Consider the following 18034-nt stretch of genomic DNA (forward strand, 5'->3'; position numbering starts at 1 on the left):
CTGGGCGGTGTTTTTACAGGCCATGCCTCTTTGTTCAGATTTCTGCTACAGTATTTATTGCACTGGGCACATTCTTATTACTGAAGGCTCCCTTTTCCAGGCTCCCTCCACCTCCTGGTGGTCATGGATTGTGTCTTAGTCACTTTACAAAATTGAGGCCAGCACAGGGTCTGGTACTTGTTACGTGCTTAAACAAACGATCAGATGAGAAAATAAAATGCCTCCTTCCCCTACAGTTATTGGAACAGGCTTTCAGCTTTAAGTTTTTGCTTTAACTTAACCTCAGGCCACCCTGATGCCTTGTCAATGTCTTTCCTTTTGTTTCATCCTCAGAAACTATGGGAAAAAGCCATGTCTCAGTTTGAGTTTACTATAAAAATGAGCTCTTAAGATCCCAGGGAAAGGGAACAGTGCCAACTGCAGGCTGAGGTCATGATTTTGTTGAAGGAGACTTTGCTGATCATCTCAGTACTGATGCAAACTCCCTGAAATGGTGCTCAACATAGGCCCCGGAGGAACTGGCCTCACTCCCTGGCCACAGCTCTGTGAAGGAAGGAGCTGGAAACCAGAGGGGCCCTTTAAAAGGCCTGGTTCCTTCATCGGTGACACAAATGATGAGGTGTGTGGGCAGGACTAATCAAATCAAGTGTGAAGTTGCCTTATAAATTTCATGCAAATTTTGCATTTGATTCTCTCAGTGGGGCTCTGGCAGAAAAGTTTGTACTCTTCTGGGTACCCAATCCAGAACAGGAGGAGCTCAGGGCTGGGTGGTGTATGTTATCCTTTCTAGATCCAAAATTCCTTTATGCAGAATCTGAAATAAATAATACCCAAATCAGCATGGGTAGATATATTTGGGTCCAAGGGCATATAAATTCAAGTGATCTTTTCAAAAAGCGATCCAACCAAATAAAACCCCTCTGCAGATCAGACTCACCCACCACCTGCCAGTTCTCAAGCTGTAGAGGACCAGGAATCTGTATTTGCAGAAGAGTCCCCAGGGCACTCTTAAGATCAGGTAGCTGGGAACCCTGAGATAAGGTATGCATGAACTCTGCATGAATCCAAACCTGGCACAAGTGTGAGTCATTGTCGTGGATAGGGACAATAATCCCTCTAGCCTTTGCCACCTAGAACAGTTTAAATGAGATGAAGCGTATTGTCCTGTGAACTTAGGAACTGAAGGCTCAGATCGGGAAGCATGGGGGGGCTTGCAAATCTTACTCCTCTTGATCCTCATCACAGTGGTGGGCCAGGTGCGTGGGGGTCCTCTAGCAACGGTAGCCCTGGAGGGAGGCACAGCTGACTTGGGAAAAGATCCTCTGGACTTCTTGCCTCTTCCGCCCCGTAGCTCAGACCCAGGGCTGTGAGCTGCTCGGGGGCAGAACACCAGGGATCTCCCTCTTCCTTCACTTACTCATTCTCAGGCCTCTTCTGTCAAAAGAGGGAGCTAACAGTGAAAGGGACGCAGATTCCGGTCAAACCTTAGAAAGAGGGGCTGTCCTTGCTGTGCCCCTGGGTCTCTCTTGGCCCAGACGCCCAGAGCCCTGGGCCTGGTGTTCTTTCACAAGAGACCCCCTTTCTGGAGCCTCTCCTAACTTGCTTCCCTATATCAAAAGGTATCAATCCAGGGTTCCATTCTTCTGAAGCCCTAGTGTAGCAAATTCACAGGATAGACAGTGCGTAGGGTGCTAAATCAAGAGCCTCTGAGAGCAGGTTGAGGTTTCCTTCTTGTCTATGCCCCTGTGCCTAGTTTCTGGGTCACATTTGAAGGGTTGAGATAGAACTCAATTTAAAGCTAAATGTGAAAAGGTGGCAGAGTTTCTAACACACGGGCATCTCAATAGATCCCTTTATTGATTCAACAAATACTTGGATGTTTACCACACTCAGGACATATTCTAAGAGGTATACAGGGCGGTGGGTTTAAAACTTTAGGGAACCTCTTCTCTGGGAGGGCTTGGTAAAACACGAGTTCTGAATCATGGCTTCTGATCCAGGAGGTCTGAGTGGGCCTGAGAATGCGCAGTTCTGACAGGTTCACAGGTCAAGCTGGTGCTGTTGGTCTGAGGACTTCACTCTGGGGACCGCTGGTACGGGGGACGGCGGGAGCCAAGTTCCTGACTCACAGGACGCAGTGTTGGGTGGTTATGCCAGAGAGGCCTACGGTGGAGGTTTCGGTCGCCTGGGCAAGGCAGCTGGTAGACACGCAGGTGGCACGGAGCCCCTGAGGCTGCTGTCTGTGCCGGCCACCCCCGGAGTCCCCCACAAACTGCCAAGTCAGACGCGCCGCGCCCCTCCCCTCCGCCGGGCCGCCTGGGAGGGAGCGGGCGGCAGGAGGGAGCGCTGGCGCGTCCTCCGGGGCTCGGGCCGCGCGGGCAGCGGGCGCGCACCGGGCGGGTCGGGGCGTCGCGCTCGGTCCCGGGCGGGCCTCCGCGGGACGGCGGCGGGGGAGGGTGGCCCCGCCTGCGCCGGCGCTGGGCTGGCGGCCGGCGCGGGGCGGGGCGCTGCGACCCCCGTGCTCCCCGGGCCGCGCCGCTCGCGCCGCCCCCGCCCCCTCGTCGCCGTTGCCGCCGCCCGGCTGGCTTGGCCTCGCGGTCCCCGCCGGCCGGAGCGCCATGGCCCAGCGCGGGGAGGAGCCGCTGCCCGGGCCCGAGAGCGCCGTGCAGATCCGCGTCGCCATCCAGGAGGCCGAGGACGTGGAGGGCCCGGAGGACGAGGAGGGGGGCGCAGAGGCGCAGGGTGCGGGGGACCCGGCCCGCTACCTCAGCCCCGGCTGGGGCAGCGCCAGCGAGGAGGAGCCGAGCCGCGGACACAGGTAGGCGCGGCCCGGGCCCGGGGTGGGTAGCGGGTGGCCGCCGCACCGGAGCTCGGAGACCGCAGCCCCGCGGGCACCGCGGCTGGAGCCACCCCGCCGCCGGGCGCAGTCACAGCCGGCTTTTGGCGGCGGGTGGCGCCCGGGCCGCAGCCTTGTAACTCCCCCGAGGCTCCCGGGGCAGGCGGCGGGCGTCTCAGGGCCGGGACCGGGGCATGCTCCGGGACCCAGGGGGATGTCCTTCCCGGGCCATCCCCGCCATCCCTTCCCCAGGAGGAGACTCCGCTTCCGGAGCTCACGTAGAGACCCTCAAAACCCCCAGCCCAGCCCAGCCCAGCCCTCACTTCTGAAGCTGGCCCACCTCCCCCTGAGAGTGGCCCCCACCTAGCCTTCGTTGCCACTAGTGCCTTGTCTGCTTATCAGTCCAAATGGGATGGAGTGGTGGGGGGCAGACACTTGCTGCTGGCTGCTGGGGACCGGAGGAGGAGTAATTTCATGGTGTAGAGAGCCCATGTGCCCTGATTTGGGATCACTTCAGGGCTGGCTGCTTCCTCCTGCCCTGCTGGGGGATTCCCCATCTTCCTGCACCTTCTCCTCCTGCCTTCCATGCTTGCATCACCACCTTGCAGCGTTGGCAGGGGTGGGGGGCAGTGTGTCCTGGGTAATGGGAGGTCTGGAGTTGGTGTGGCACAAGAAGCCACCTGTCTTACCTTGCCTCTGGGCCCTGAGCCTTGTTATCAGCCAGAGACCTTGGTCTTGTGTCCGCTAACAGCCAGGCCTTTCAGGACTGTGATGTTGTTTCTGCTGCTGAAGGGAAATGCATAGAAATGAGGGTTGGGCAGCGACAGGACTTGCAGAATCTGGGAAATGCCAAGGGGCACCCGTTAAAGGCCCTCTTCTGGGACACAGCGCGTGCTTTCAGCCATCAGGGCCTGCAGGACTGTCCCCTGGCAGGCACGTGTTTACTTCTTTGGGAGAATATTCAGCTCAGGGGCAGGAAGGTGCTGGGGCCAGAGCCTCTCCCCGTCACTGCCTGACCCTTCCCTCGTGGACAAGGTCTGGATTTAAGGTCCCAGAGTTCGGGGCCGTTCAGTGGAGATGGAGGTATTTGAGGAGGAACGTCCAGCGCAGGGGTTTTGTGAGGAAAGCGGGCCACAGCAGATGACATGGTAGATCAGCACTTACTGTAAAGCCTGATTCATTCATTCACTCAGCTCTGTGCTGAGTATTGAGAGTATAAAAATAATGAGTCACTGGCATCCCACAGTCCTGAGGGGAGGCAGCTGCCTCGCCAGACCGCTGCAGAGGTCATGTAAAACAGCCCAGAGTGACTTACTCCACTGCCTTTATTTGCCTGTGACTATCGCAAAAGCTGCCCCCTATTCAGGGGACGAAATTTTGAGAGTGTACAGTCAGCAGAGATTAAAGCCCTGCTTGTTTCTGGGGGGACCCTGTGGAGATCTCAGGTGGGCTTCTTGCCCTCACCCCCAACACTCTCCCTGCAGAGTTGCCCTCCTCTCCCAGCTCCAGTGGCTGGACTCTCACAGAACATTTCCTGCTGCCCAATGGCGTAGAGTTGACCCCAGAAAATCTCTGGGGCTCTTCAGGGTAGTGGAGCTGACAGAGGGCCCCGCACCCCCCGGCAAACATCCAGAGCACAAGGAGAGTGTAGCCAGGAACAGGAACCTGCTGCGCCCCGTGCGGGCCAGTCTGGCTCCACAGTGGCCAGCGCCCTGTGCCAACACTGCCAGCTCCCAGGGCCCGCAGGAGAGAGCCCCAGTGCCTAAACCTGCAGCCACCCACGTCGCCCCCTCAGCTTGCTGCTGCCTTCCTGGCCCGTCTGAATGCTCCCCCAGCACCTCCCCCCCGGGTCCCTGAACACAGGGTCCTGTTTAATGTCTGCTTGTCTCTGTGCTCCCGCCTCGGGGTCCTCCGACTGATTCCTGGTCGCCTGAAAACTTCGCTGCCTCATCCCCAATCCCTCCCCCAAAGCTGAGCTGGTGTCCTCTTCCTTGCGTGGCTGTAGTCCTCGGTGCACACCACAGCTGCAGTTCGGTGGTTCTGTCTCCCTCCCTGGAGGAGGGGCTCCGTGAACGCAGGGACCCTGCTTCCCTCCTTTCACTGTATCCTCGGCACCCAGCACAGCACTCAGCCCGGCGCTCTGTAAGTTGTCCCTGTCATCGCACGCTCTCTACCAAGTTGAAATATCCGTGTGTTTCTCCCCTACTAGACAGCAAGTTCCTCGAGGACGACCGCCTTGTCGCAATCTTCCCCATGTCTCCAGCACCTAGCCCGACACCTGCTTGTACCTGGGGAACAAGGGATGAATGGAAATAAGGAGGAATCTCTATAACCTCCCAATGTTTGCTAGCTTTACCCCACCCCCAATCGTGCTCGCTAAACAGATGTCTTTTCTTTTATCCTCACCTTTTAAACATACAAATTTTCAGACATAAAATGAGAAAGAGTAGTAATGTGAGCATTTACATACCTACCATCTAGATTAAACAGTTGTTAATATTTTGCAGTATTGGTTTGGTGGATACATGATGTGCGTAGTTTTCCCTGAACTGTTTGAAAGTATGTTGTACACAAAACTTACACCCTAAGTACTTCATTTTGCAGCCCTTAATAATGGCAATCTCCTATAAAATCATGATACTATTATTACAAATAAGAAAATTAGCAGTAATTCCCTAATACAATTCCTGAGATAAGCCAATAGCCAAGTTCCATATTCATGTTTCCCCCAGTTGTCCCACGTTGTGTTTTACAGCTGTTTCTCGAGCCATTTGCCTGTTAAATCTCTGCAGGATCTTTTGACCTAGAGCATCTCCCCCACCTTTTTTTTTAATGCTTTGCTATTTTAGAAATAAGAGCCCAGATGTCGTGTGGAATGTGTCACAGTTTGGGCTGGTCTGGCTATGTTCTCATCACCTGGTTTACCTTGCTCCTTAGTACCATGTGTTTCCTGTAAACTGCAAGTTAGGGCTAAAGGCTTGATTAGATTCAATTAAATATTTTGGCAAGAACACTTCCAGGGCAATGCCATGGATTTTTTGTTATGTCAGGTCAGGCGGCATCCACCATTAGTGCTGCTAAATTTGACCTCTCGGTTAGGGTGCTCCCTCCATTGCATTTAACAAGTAACATGTGGGCTGCTTGTGAATATTCTTTCACCAGCGACCTTTCGCCTAATGGTTTTAGCATCCATTGATGATCCTTGCTTGAGTCAGTTCACTGGGGATTACAAATTGATGATTCTCTCACTGTCATTCTTCATGCATTTACTAGCGGGCAGTCTGCTATAAAAGGGAGCTTTTGCCTGATCCTCTGGGATTGATCAAGACTTCCTCCTAAAGAAGGAGGCAGAAATGCTTGATTATTTCCTTTTTCTCTGAGCACTTCCTTCTTGCTTTTTTCTCCCTCAGTTTATTTTTATTTTCGTCCAGTTGTATTGAGGTAAAATTGACGTACGGCGCTGCATGAGTGTGAGGTGTACGGTGTAACGATCGACTCACACACATCGTGAAATGATGATCGCGATGAGTTTGGTGAATATCTGTCATCTCGTATAGGTACAGAACTTAAAAATTGTTTTCATTGTGATGAAGACTCCTACGCTTCACTCTTAGACAACTTCCGTATATAACATACAGCTGTGCGAATTATGTGTGTCATGTTGTACTGTGTATCCCTAGCACTCATTTATCTTATAACTGGAATTTTTACACCTTTGACTGCCTTCTTCCAGTTCCCTCTCCCCCGAGCCCTCTCCTCTGGTAACCACAAGTCTGATCTCTTCTTCTGAGTTTGTTTTTGAAGTATGATTGACCTACAACACTATTTTAGTTCCTATTACACAACATAATGATTTGATATTTCTATACATTTTAAAATGATCACCACAATAAGGCTAGTTGTCATCTGTCACCAGAGATGTTTCACAGTTACTGACTCTTCCCCAGGCCACATGTGTCCCTACCTGTAACTCACTTGTTTTGCAACTAAAACTTTGTACCTTTGAATCTCCCTCACCCGTGTCTCTCCTCCCCTGCCCCCTTTCCCTCTGACAACCACCTGTTTGTTTTCTGACCTATGGCTCTGTTTTGTTTTGTTTGTTCATTTGTTTTGTTTGATGGTTCCACATATAATTGAAATCATACCGTATTTGTCTGTCCCTGTCTTACATCACTTAGCATAATACCCTTTAGGTCCAACCATGTTGCCACAAATGGCAAGATGGCATTCTTTTTTATGGCTGAATAACATTCCATTGTATATATATACACACCACATCTTTTTATCCAGTCATTTATTGATGGGCATTTAGGTTGCTCCCACGTCTTGGCTATTGTAAATAATGCTGCTGTGAACATTGGGGTGCATGTATCTTTTCTAATTAGTGTTTTCATTTTCTTTGGATAAATACCCAGGAGTGGAATTGCTGGATCACATGGTAGATCTATTTTTAATTTTTTGAGGAATCTCCATACTGTTTTTCTAGTGGCTGCACCAATTTACATTCCCACCAACCAGGCACAAGAGTTCCCTTTTATCCACATCTTCACCAACACTTGTTATTTGTTGTCTTTTTGAGAATAGCCTTTCTGACAGGTGCAAGATGACATCTCACTGTGGTTCTGATTTGCGTTTGCCTGGTGGTTAGTGATGTCGAGCATCTGTCCATGTGCCTGTTGGCCGTCTGCATGTCTTCTCGCTTCTAATACTAGACATTCTAGGCTGAACTCGTACTTTTCTTACTCCAGTTGTGGAATCCGTCCATTTCCACAGGAATCCCCATTTTCTCAAATACTAGTAGGAAGGTATTTAGAAACCAAGACCTGGAATTAAAAGTGCCAGTTTCTCCTGGAGCATTTCAATAGACAGAGGTAGGAAATACGTTTGTAAAAGATAAATTTATGTTGCTAATTCCAATTCATATTTAACATGACAGGGTTTTTGCTTTACTTTTATTTTTCACACTGCAAATCTTGATTCCTAATAACATTTACATATTTACTTATTTGGTTTGTGTTACAGTTTATAAGAATGATTTAAAATTGCAGTACTAAATATTAGTATGAATAATAAAACCGCTGAACACACTTGCTTTTCATTTGACAAACAAAACTATCCAGGCTTCTTTTCTTCTGTGATGTTTCAGGGTCATTGCACAAGGCTATCTTTTCCCTGTACTGGATGATGAAAATGAAAGCTTTCATTTATTAATGCTAATTATGTGCCAGATGTGGAACTAAGCACTTTGTGTGCATTATCTCTGCTCCACACCACAGACCTGCAGAGACAAGACACCCACCAGCTGCACTGTTTCCCAGGCCCTGAACCACAGCCAAGGACAGGGTTAGAGAGGAAGGTCATGATCTCTGTAATAAATATGCTGGGACCCACAGGCTACCCAGACGTAGCACGTGGCCTCTGCTAGTGGCGTCCAAAATGTCCTTGTTCCCGCGATGCCTTTGCCAGAGCTGGCACATACCTGTGTGTGTTTTCATCTGGTCCCTCTGATGAATCTGTATCTTTTGAATCTGCCCCCATGTTTTTATATCATATTATCAATTTGGTTGTCTTTTTGGTTGTCAAAAGCAGGGAGAGTCTGGGAAGCTGGCACAGCCAAGAGAAAAGAGTTGCCTAGAGAGACGTGGTGGCTAATGTAATGTGGGATGGGATCCTGAAACAGAAAAGGAGGATAGGTAAGGGAGGAAATCTGAATAAAATGTGGACGGCAGCTCATAACAGTGTATCAATATTAACTCAGTAAACGTACCATAGTAATGCAAGGTAGTAATAATAGGAGAATTCTGGTGTGGGGCATATGGGAACTCCATGCTATTTTCACAACTTTTCTGTCAATCTAAAAATAGTCTAAAAAAGTTTATTTTTTTTAAAATTTTAATAAAGAAAAAGACGACTTGGTTTACCAGTCACATGAAGAAAATCAATGACATGAAAGTTAAATGGAAAGAATGACCCCAGAGGATATAGAAGCAACATTGTTAGAAACAAAAGAGATTGTTACATAGACTCCAGTTAGTGCCCTGAGAGAATATAAGACACTGCATCCACCAAACAAGAAGAGAATGCTCTCGAAAAGGAACAATCTGAAGACATCAAAGAATTTTTAGAGACTAAATAATTACTGAAATTTTAAAAATTCACTGAGAAAGGTTAGAAGATAATGTCAAGGAAATCTCTTAGCATGTAAATTAAAGACAAAGGTGAAGACAGACCATGTGAGAGAAAACAAGAGGCATGGAGAATCAATCCAAGTGGTCAGTCAACTAACAGGACTTTCAGGTCCCTACGAGAAGAAATGTAATCTAGCTGACACCTTCTCCCTGTGGTGACCTGTGGTGACGCAGGCATGACAATGACCTGTAACTGACTGGCTTCAGCATTCAGTGCCTGTCTGTAGACAAAGCTTGGAATAGGGGTTCCTGAAGAGTAGTTCCTGTAAATGTTATGAATATTATGAACCACGACAAAATGAAATAAAGGTCCATCTGATAGAATTGGGGAAGTTGGAAATGGAAGAAGAGCAGAAGGAAAAGAAGGTATTATAATAATATGCACATCTTATGGGGTGAGGAACTGAGAAATTAGAAATAGAATTTTCAGTGTATTATTTAAAAAATAAATAGAAGGCTAATAGAAAACCCAAAAATAACATAAAAATTTTAAAGTTGGAAAAAGAGGCTTTGGGAGACAAGTGACCCCAAATCCTTGTCTTACATAATAGGACAGGAATAGAGAATTTCTGAAACTGGCAGGTGGGAAGTGGCTTGTTCTGTAGAACCGAAAGGCGAGTCTCACAGGGACTAAATGGCCGACAGAGGCAGCGCCCGGGGCAGAGGGGCGGGGTGGGGCAGCGTTGCTTGCTTTGTGAGCTCCCCACTGCGTTATTTTGGGTTTTGCTGTGTGTATGTATTACTTTAATTTTTAAGGATTATTTTTTGATGAGCTATTAATAGTGTCCAAGGGAGAAGTGATGAGGACAGTTGGGATGGAAAAGGCAGAACAGATGGGAGACACTGCAGAGTAAAGCCAGCGCTTGGTGACTGACTCAGCGCGGGGGCAGGAGAGACAGCGGAGAGATGCGCGTCAGGTGTGGAGCCGAAGCTCCCAGAGGAGAGAACGGGCGGTCACCGGGGCCAGTTCGGGAGGGAAGACGCAGCACAGGATGGTTGTGACAAAAAGTTGCCAGTGTTCTTATAGGAAGAATATAAACTTCTTTTAAGTCTGTGAAGGAAGTAGGGTCTTTTCTGTTCAGAGGCTGTTGCAAGAACCAAGGAACGGTGCCTCTGGCTTCCAGATATAAAACAGTCTTTCCTGCTCTTCCAAGATTCCCCGTGAGAGATACCGGAGCTGCTGGCAGCACCCAGAGCGGCAGAGGGCGGGGTCCTCTGGGTGCCAGAAGCTCACCTTTGCACTCGCATTGGAGTTTTCCGTCACCTCCCCAGGGCTGCCCACCTGCTCCAGAATCCCTCGCTAACTGCCTGTGTGCTTACCAGGTGCAAATAACTGATGTGAGGCACCCCCAACACATTATGGGTCGTTTACTGAGAGTCTGTGTGCAAAGAAGGCGAGCTTCCTGGGCAGAGTGTCTCTTGGTGCGCGGGCCCAGGTGTCAGTCCTTCCGGAGGCCCGCGGTTTGACTCCGGACACGCCGATGTTGAGGCAACACCCCCCGACGTGGAAACGTCAGGCAGCAGGTAGAACTGAGGACCGGGGCTCAGGAGTGGGGCAGGACGGAGGCTGCAGGAGAGCAGATTCGAATGGGATGAGCTGCAGAGGTTGCCAGGGATACAGAGCCAGGAAGGGCCGTTGGGGGCACCCACATTTAGACGTGGGGGGGGGGGTCTGAACGGGCAGTCACATGGGGAGAAAGATGAGGGAAGAACAGGTCAGAGAAGCCGGGGGAGGGCACAGGGAGGTGGCCAGCCGTGTCCCATCCCGCGCGGGGCAGGAGACCAGGATGGAGAAAAAGCAGCACGGAAATGTCCCTAGATGTGTTTTTGTGTTTGTTTAAATAATCTTGGTTTCAAAAGCTTGATTTCTTAGCTAGTTGGGGGCAAAATCTATCCCCTTGGGGCCCTATGATCACTGCCTTTGAGGAGTCCAGTTCAGATGTGACCCACAACAGTTTCCTAGGGCTGCTGTGAAAAGCACCATAAACTGGGTGGCTTGGAGCAACAGAAATGTATTGCTTCACAATTCTGGAGGCTGGAAGTCCAAAATCAAGGTGTCAGCAGGGGCTGGCTGCTTCTCAAGGTGTTAGGGAAGGGTCTGTTCCAGGCCTGTCCCCTACCCTCAGGTGGTTTGTGGTCAGTCTTAGACATCCTTGACTTCTGCTGCCTCCCCCCATCTCTGCCTTCATCTCCACGTGGGGTGCTGCCTGTGAGCGTGTGGATGAGGGCCCGCTCTACTCTGGTGTGACCTCATCTTTAACCAGATACATTTACAAGACCTTTTTTCCAAATACAGTCGCACTCTGACAAATGGGGATTGGGACTTCAACATGTGAAATGGGGGGGGCGGGATACTATTCAACCCATAACGCCCCGCGTCTCCTTTCCGTGGTCTCAGTGGCGCCACGACGAGTGGGGGCGAGAACGAGCGTGAGGACCTGGAGCAGGAGTGGCAGCCCCCGGACGAGGAGCTCATCAGGAAGCTGGTGGATCAGATCGAATTCTACTTTTCTGATGAGAACCTGGAGAAGGATGCCTTCCTGCTGAAGCACGTGAGGAGGAACAAGCTGGGCTACGTGAGCGTCAAGCTGCTCACGTCCTTCAAGAAGGTGAGGCCGCTTTGAGGGTTTGGGGGGCACTTTGGGTGGTGGCTCTAAATGCCGTTTACCCCCTTGAGACCTAACGACTAACAGCTTATTTCCTCTGGGCCCTGAAAGAGAGGAAAATGATCCGGGGAGGGGGATTAGGGTGGTTACTGAGAGCACCTCCCGCACTGGTAAAGGGTCCGGGGCGCTGGGATGGATCTCAGCTGGTGGCAGCTATGAAATGACATGACTTGCTCTCAGTACAGTTTAAGCACTCTTGCCGGGCAGGTGGGCGGCCAGGAGAACGCCGCGCCAGGACGGGGGCTCGGGGCCTTGGGAGACGCCTGCCAGGCCTAGAACGAGGCAAAATCCAAGCTTTCATTTGTCAAATTGAATAAATAAGACGAGCAAGGAGCTTCGGGAGATGTGCCTCCTCCAAGACTGTGGCCGCCCTTGCTGCGTCATGCCCGCGTCCTCCTCTCTAGGATGGAGACGTGGGTACCTCCTGCTCGCTGCCGTCAAGGCAGCAGCCTGCGTGCCTCTCCTACACAGATCTAGCAGTTGGGCTGTGAATTCCCTACTTCTTGAGGAGCTGACAGGCCAGTTGGAGTAGAAACAGTGTGTCTCCCGTGGAGGAAGTGTGTTTACTAGAATGGAAAAGCCCACGCGGCCTGTTGCATAATGGGATGTGTAACAAGTGGGTCCCAGCCAAGTTGCTTGTGCACTTTGTCAGCAAATCATGGAGAGGCCCCCCCCCAGCTCTTCTCTGCCTCACCTGCTGGTGCATTCTGCCCTCTCCTCTTGATCTCTCTCCTTTATTCATTCATCGAACATATTTATTCTATATGCTGAGTGCTGTGTTAGGTACAGGATATGCAAAATGAATGTATTCCCCCCGCCCTGGCAAAGTCTGGAGAACTGAGGAGTCTGCCCAGAAGTGGTGACCTTGAAATGGGATCTTGGAGGGTGAATAGGAGTTTTCAAGGTACAGGAGAAGGGAACGGGCATTTTGCATTTTAAAAGAAAAACTGACTTTCTCCTTGCGGTACTTCTGACACCAAATGTGGGAGAGGTTTTCCCCACACCAAGCAATTCTGCGACACCAGCTGGGGGTCCTGATTCTGACACAATCTGTGTGGAGTCAGCACAGGTTAAAGATTCCGTCCCACAAGGGTGTCCCCACTTTGGATGCCAGTGAATGGTAGCGCGTCCCCGGGGATCCACAGCTCCGTCCGACTTGGCTACAAACTGCCGGTTCCTGTGACCCCCGCCCCTTTGGATTCGACTATCTGCTAGAATAGTTCACAGCACTCAGGGAAAAACCTGATGACATTTACCCATTTATTAAAGGACACAATAAAGGACACAGGTGGGCTGCCAGACTCAGGGATGTCCCGAGTGCAGGAACTTCTGTCCGCCTGCAGCTGGGCTGTGACACCCTCCATAGGTGGGTGTGTTCACCAACCCAGAAGCTCTCTGAACCCTTACTTTTGAGATTTTTATGGAGCCTCCGTCGTGTCGTCATGATCCATTATTAACCCCTTTTCCTGCCCCTCCCCTCCTCTGGAGGATGGAGAGGCTCCAAGCTTCTGTCATGGCTGGTCTTTCTGGTGACCAGCCCCCATCCTGGAGCCCACCGAGTCGCCTCGTTAGAACTAAAGGTGCTGCTTGTGCGTACTGCTGTCACTCGGGGATTTATAAAGGTCTTAGGAACTCGTGCCAGGACCAGGGATGAAGTATCCCTGGAAGAAACATCCGTATTTCTTAGCATAAATCACAGCATTGCACGTGTCCAGAGAAGAGCGAGGAAGCCCCCATGTGGACAGTGCTTGTGGGGGACCCGAAATGAAGCAGCCAGTGGGAGCATCCTGTTTTTCCCCTTACTCCTCCCTGAAAGTAAGCCTGCATTTCTTTCCTTTTAAAGCTGCCACTTACTGGATCTATTTAGGAGGGTTCTCCTCTGTTGAAAACTGGCTGCAGAGCAGACACAGCTCTTCCAAAATGACAGCAAAGACCCTTTTCATTCTACAGGCTTCCTGCCAATCATAATGGAAACGTATTTGACAAAGGTAACAAACAGGGCGACCGTAAAGTTTCAGAAAGTCTTGCCAAGTTCTTCTTGGAACCGCACAAAGACTGCAGCTCCCTGGGTCCTCGTCCTAGGTGACACCCAGGCCCTCCTTCCCCAGCTCACAGACCCAGGCCTGGGATGCTCAGACCTACCCGAGGGTTCCCGGTGGCCCTTGCTCCTTGCTCTGGAGGGGCGCTGGGTCCTGCTTCTCTCTGGATCGGCCATGGCTTCCAGCAGCTTCTCTAGCCCTCTGAGTATGGCCCTGGCCCTCCCCCAGGCACTCCTTGCTCAGGTTCCCCCTCCTCTCCTGAGTGCTCACTCCCTGACTGGTGATGGAGAAGCAACCCCACCCCCATGTCTCACCCCGACAGAGCCATTGCATGGGTGCCCCACGACCTGGAATTGTCCTGTGCTCATCTTCTTCACCTTTCCTGGACCCCTCAATGACTCTGTCCACCTAAAGTCCGGCCTTTGCCTGGACCTGCTTCTCTCGTGGCCGGTGTCACAGTGATCAGATCAAGATTCTGTGTGTAGGTGACTCATGGTTCCTGCACCCTAAGCCCCAGTCTGGGCCGTTTCATCCAGAGGCCACAGGCTACAGTGGACAGTGTCCTCTCTCCAGGAGCCTGCCGGTACTCCTGAGAGCCCTGCCGGGATCCCCCGCTCCTGCCCTGCTGGGGAGCTTCCCTTCCTGGGTTCCGGGAAGTTCCCGTTCGGGTCAGGGTGGGTCTGCAGAGGGACTGCCCTGGCCGGGCCTCGGAGGACTTGGGTGATCTCACCGCTCCTGGCTCAGGTTACACCCTGCCCGCCTCCACTCCCATTTCTGGGATGGCTCATTCTCCCTGGCGTCGCTGCACCGGAAGCGGCCCTCTCGAAAATTACTGCTTTACGATATAAACAGAGCCTCCATGGGCTGCAGCAGTGTTACACACAGTTTCCACTAAGAGGGGAGGAGGGAGGGACTGTTTCGTCATTCTCCTTGACGCCCAAGTTGGATTTAGTTCCAAGTTGAAAACAACCCATGTCATTTTCAGGAGATATGGAATGATCTTTAGGAACCTTCTGTGTATCAAATGCAGAAATGCGGAAATACAACTTAAGAGAACAATTCAAGAGTTAAAATCTGAGTCCTGTCAAAATGGTAGCATGCGATATTTGAAATTAGGATGGCACATAGTATTTATTGAGTACTCACTGTGAGCTAGACACCGTTCTGAGTTTTATGTATGTAAATTGTGTGTCTGGATGTAGATATGCATACATTTATTTACTTACTCATTTAATCCTCATGACAGCTCTGTGAGGTAGACACTGTTAGTGTCTCCATCTTACAGATGAGGAAACTGAGGCACTGAGAGGTCAAATAACTCTTCAGGTCTCACTGCCATTCAAAGGTGGACCTTAGATTTGTGTATCCAGCAGCCTTGTTCCAGAGCCTGCAGGTCTAACCTCTATAAACTCTCACAGAATGGAATATTTCCAGCACCACGGAAAGTTCTGTTGAGCAGTCCTGCTCTGAACCGTGCTGTCATTGTAGGAAGTGTGTTCATTCATTCCCGTGGTTTCTAGGTGTCTGCACACAGCAGCTGTGATTCTAGACAGCAGTGTTACAGGGCTGAGGCAAGGAGGGAGGGAGGCTGTAGAGAGGGGACACCCGCAGGACAAGGACAGTAGGTGCCATCTCCTCTTTGCTCTGTGTTCTTCAGGTGAAACACCTTACACGGGACTGGAGAACCACAGCGCATGCCTTGAAGTACTCAGGGACCCTCGAGTTGAATGAGGACCACCGGAAGGTGAGGAGGACCACCCCCGTCCCACTCTTCCCCAATGAGAACCTCCCCAGCAAGATGCTCCTGATCTATGACCTCTACCTGTCCCCCAAGCTGTGGACCCTGGCCACCCCCCAGAAGAATGGAAGGGTGCAGGAGACGGTGATGGAACACCTGCTCAAGCTGTTTGGGACTTTTGGGGTCATCTCATCAGTGCGAATCCTCAAGCCTGGGAGAGAGCTGCCCCCAGACATCCGGAGGATCAGCAGCCGCTACAGCCAGGTGGGGACCCAGGAGTGCGCCATCGTGGAGTTCGAGGAGGTGGAAGCCGCCGTCAGGGCCCATGAGTTCATGATCACGGAGTCTCGGGGCAGGGAGGGCATGAAGGCGGTCCTGATTGGGATGAAGCCGCCCAGAAAGAAGCCGTCTAGGGAGAAGGCCCAGGAGGAGGAGCCCGTGGCGAGCGCCCACCCGGGCAAGTCCCCGAACCGCAGAGTGGGGGAGCTCCAGTCCCCGGCGGATGAGGCCTCCGCCAGCGGCTCCTCCGACCCCGAGAGCAACCCCACGTCCCCCACGGCTGGCCGGCGACACGGGGCCGCCCACAGGCTCAGCCCTGCCGGCCACCAGAGTCTCTTCCTGAGCCCGAATGCCTCCCCGTGCCCGAGCCCTTGGAGCAGCCCCTTGGCTCAACGCAAAGGCGTTTCCAGAAAGTCCCCGCTGGCCGAGGAAGGTAGGCTGAACCCGAGCGCCAGTCCCGAGAGCTTCCGCAAGGGCACGGATTATTCCTCAGACAGCAGTGTCACGCCCTCAGGCAGCCCCTGGGTTCGGAGGCGCCGCCAAGCCGAGATGGGGGCGCAGGAGAAGAGCCCCAGAGCGAGTCCCCTGCTCTCCCGGAAGATGCAGACTGCAGACGGGCTCCCCGTGGGGGTGCTGCGGCTTCCCCGGGGCCCCGACGACACCAGAGGGTTCCACGGCGGACACGAGAGGAGCCGGGCCTGTGTATAAATTCCTTCTATTTTTAATACCAGCTCCACTGAAAATCCCCCTTGTTTTCGAGGTCCTGACAAGTTCCTGGCATGACACAGAATGAAATTAAGTCCCCTCTGAAAGATTTTGTATACCTTTAGACCTCTTAATTTATATATTTGTAATGTACATAAATTGCCCAGTATGCTCTGGTTTTAAGACCATCGTCTAGTTCAGAACCCCTGTTCCTCCCAGCATGACCGTTATTTTGCTGGCGCCCGACGTGTGCGAGGGTCGTGGCTCTGCAGGGCCGTGGGACGGGGGCGGCCCGGGAAGGTCTGGCAGCGGGTCTCTTCTTCGGGGCGGGGCTTGTCTCTGCAGGGACTGGGCTGCGCTCGGCTGGCCGTGCGAGGGCTCGCTGAAAGCCCAGAGGGGCCCAGCTGCGCACCAGCAACTAGTGATGCCAGCAGCATGGTGTTTTATGGGACCAAATGTACGTTTCCTGTCAAGTGAATAAATAATAAAACACCCGACCGGGAGTGCTGGCTCTGAACCCGTGGACTGCGCCTGACAGAATCCGTGTGCATCCCACGAGGCTGTGGGACGTGTCCCGCGGCTCTGAGGAGTCTAACAGAGACGGTTCCCGAATGCGCGCCGGGACGCTGCCCGGGGGCCCCCGGCGCCTGAGGGCTCAGAGCCTGTGCGCTCGCCAGGGCAGCGCGGTGAGCCGTCCCGAGCTTGGTGTAGACCGAGTCCTCTGGATACGGTCCCCAGGCCAGCAGCCTCGACATCACCTGGGAGCTTGTTAGAAATGCAAATTCTCAGGCCGACTGAATCAAAAACTCTGGGAAAGCGGCCCGGAATCTGGATTTTAACACATCCTGCAGGTGGCTCTGGTGCATGCAGGAATTTGAGAGCCCCTGGTACGGACAGTGATCGTGCGACTCGGAGGTCAGGTGGACTCCCACGCCCCCCGCTTACCGGTGCCGTGTCCTCAGGAGAGTTGTGCGCCCCGCGCAGCCTTGCTGCGCCCCCGGGAAGCACTGTCTCCACGCCAGTGTCCGAGATGCGGCTGGCTCTGCATCAGTGCTGGCTGCTTTTCGGTGGAGCTGTACCCTCCCCGGCTAGCCATCCTTTCATTTGTCTTCTCAGTGTCTCCGTGAAGTATTATTATACTGGGTTTGCTCATGGGAGGATAATACCTCAAGCCATTGTGAAAGTGGAAAAAGTAAATGTACTTTTTACTACACAGCTCTATGCACATTAGCAGGTGATTACTCTCTGGTTAGTAAGATGGTGTGTCCCCAAAGGCCCAGAAGAATTCCTATTCACTGCTTAATGCCTCCAGAAATTTCTTGGATTTGCTGTTTCCACCACTACAGCTATAGGCGGCCTAAAGTTAGAGTCTGGCCCCCAGGCCTCCTGACCTGGGCAATGCCACGGCCCACTCCAGGTCCCACCCTGGCCCTCCATCCTGCGCAGCCCCCGGGGCCCCCTGGGCTTCAGCAGCTCCTCCTGGCCTGGCTCGGCCTGCCGCCCCCGCCGCCCCATCATGCCCTGGCTCACAGCTGCAGCTGTTTTAGGATTTGCTCCCATGGGTCACAGTGACTTTAAAAGGT

The 18034-nt window shown here is 52.2% G+C and overlaps 1 protein-coding gene across 5 annotated transcripts in view; it reads left to right on the plus strand.

The window, feature by feature from the left end:
* LARP6 (La ribonucleoprotein 6, translational regulator) overlaps positions 1–17666 on the plus strand; it is a 37573-nt gene extending 19907 nt beyond the window's left edge. Inside the window, exons 1-4 of one of the 5 annotated variants that reach the window (XM_074354350.1) lie at positions 2123–2818; positions 11423–11633; positions 15387–15473; positions 15564–17666. In XM_074354350.1, the coding sequence (XP_074210451.1) occupies positions 2619–2818; positions 11423–11633; positions 15387–15473; positions 15564–16454 (1389 nt within the window). In that variant the 5' untranslated portion in view covers positions 2123–2618 and the 3' untranslated portion in view covers positions 16455–17666. Of the gene's footprint in view, positions 1–2122; positions 2819–11422; positions 11634–13533; positions 13679–15386 lie in introns of those variants that run through there. The other 4 variants (XM_074354352.1, XM_074354353.1, XM_074354349.1 and 1 more) reach the window with 4 other exon arrangements.
* The last annotated feature ends 368 nt before the right edge of the window (positions 17667–18034 follow it).

The sequence above is a fragment of the Camelus bactrianus genome, chromosome 27 (assembly GCF_048773025.1).
Source record: "Camelus bactrianus isolate YW-2024 breed Bactrian camel chromosome 27, ASM4877302v1, whole genome shotgun sequence".
Lineage (NCBI taxonomy): Eukaryota > Metazoa > Chordata > Mammalia > Artiodactyla > Camelidae > Camelus > Camelus bactrianus.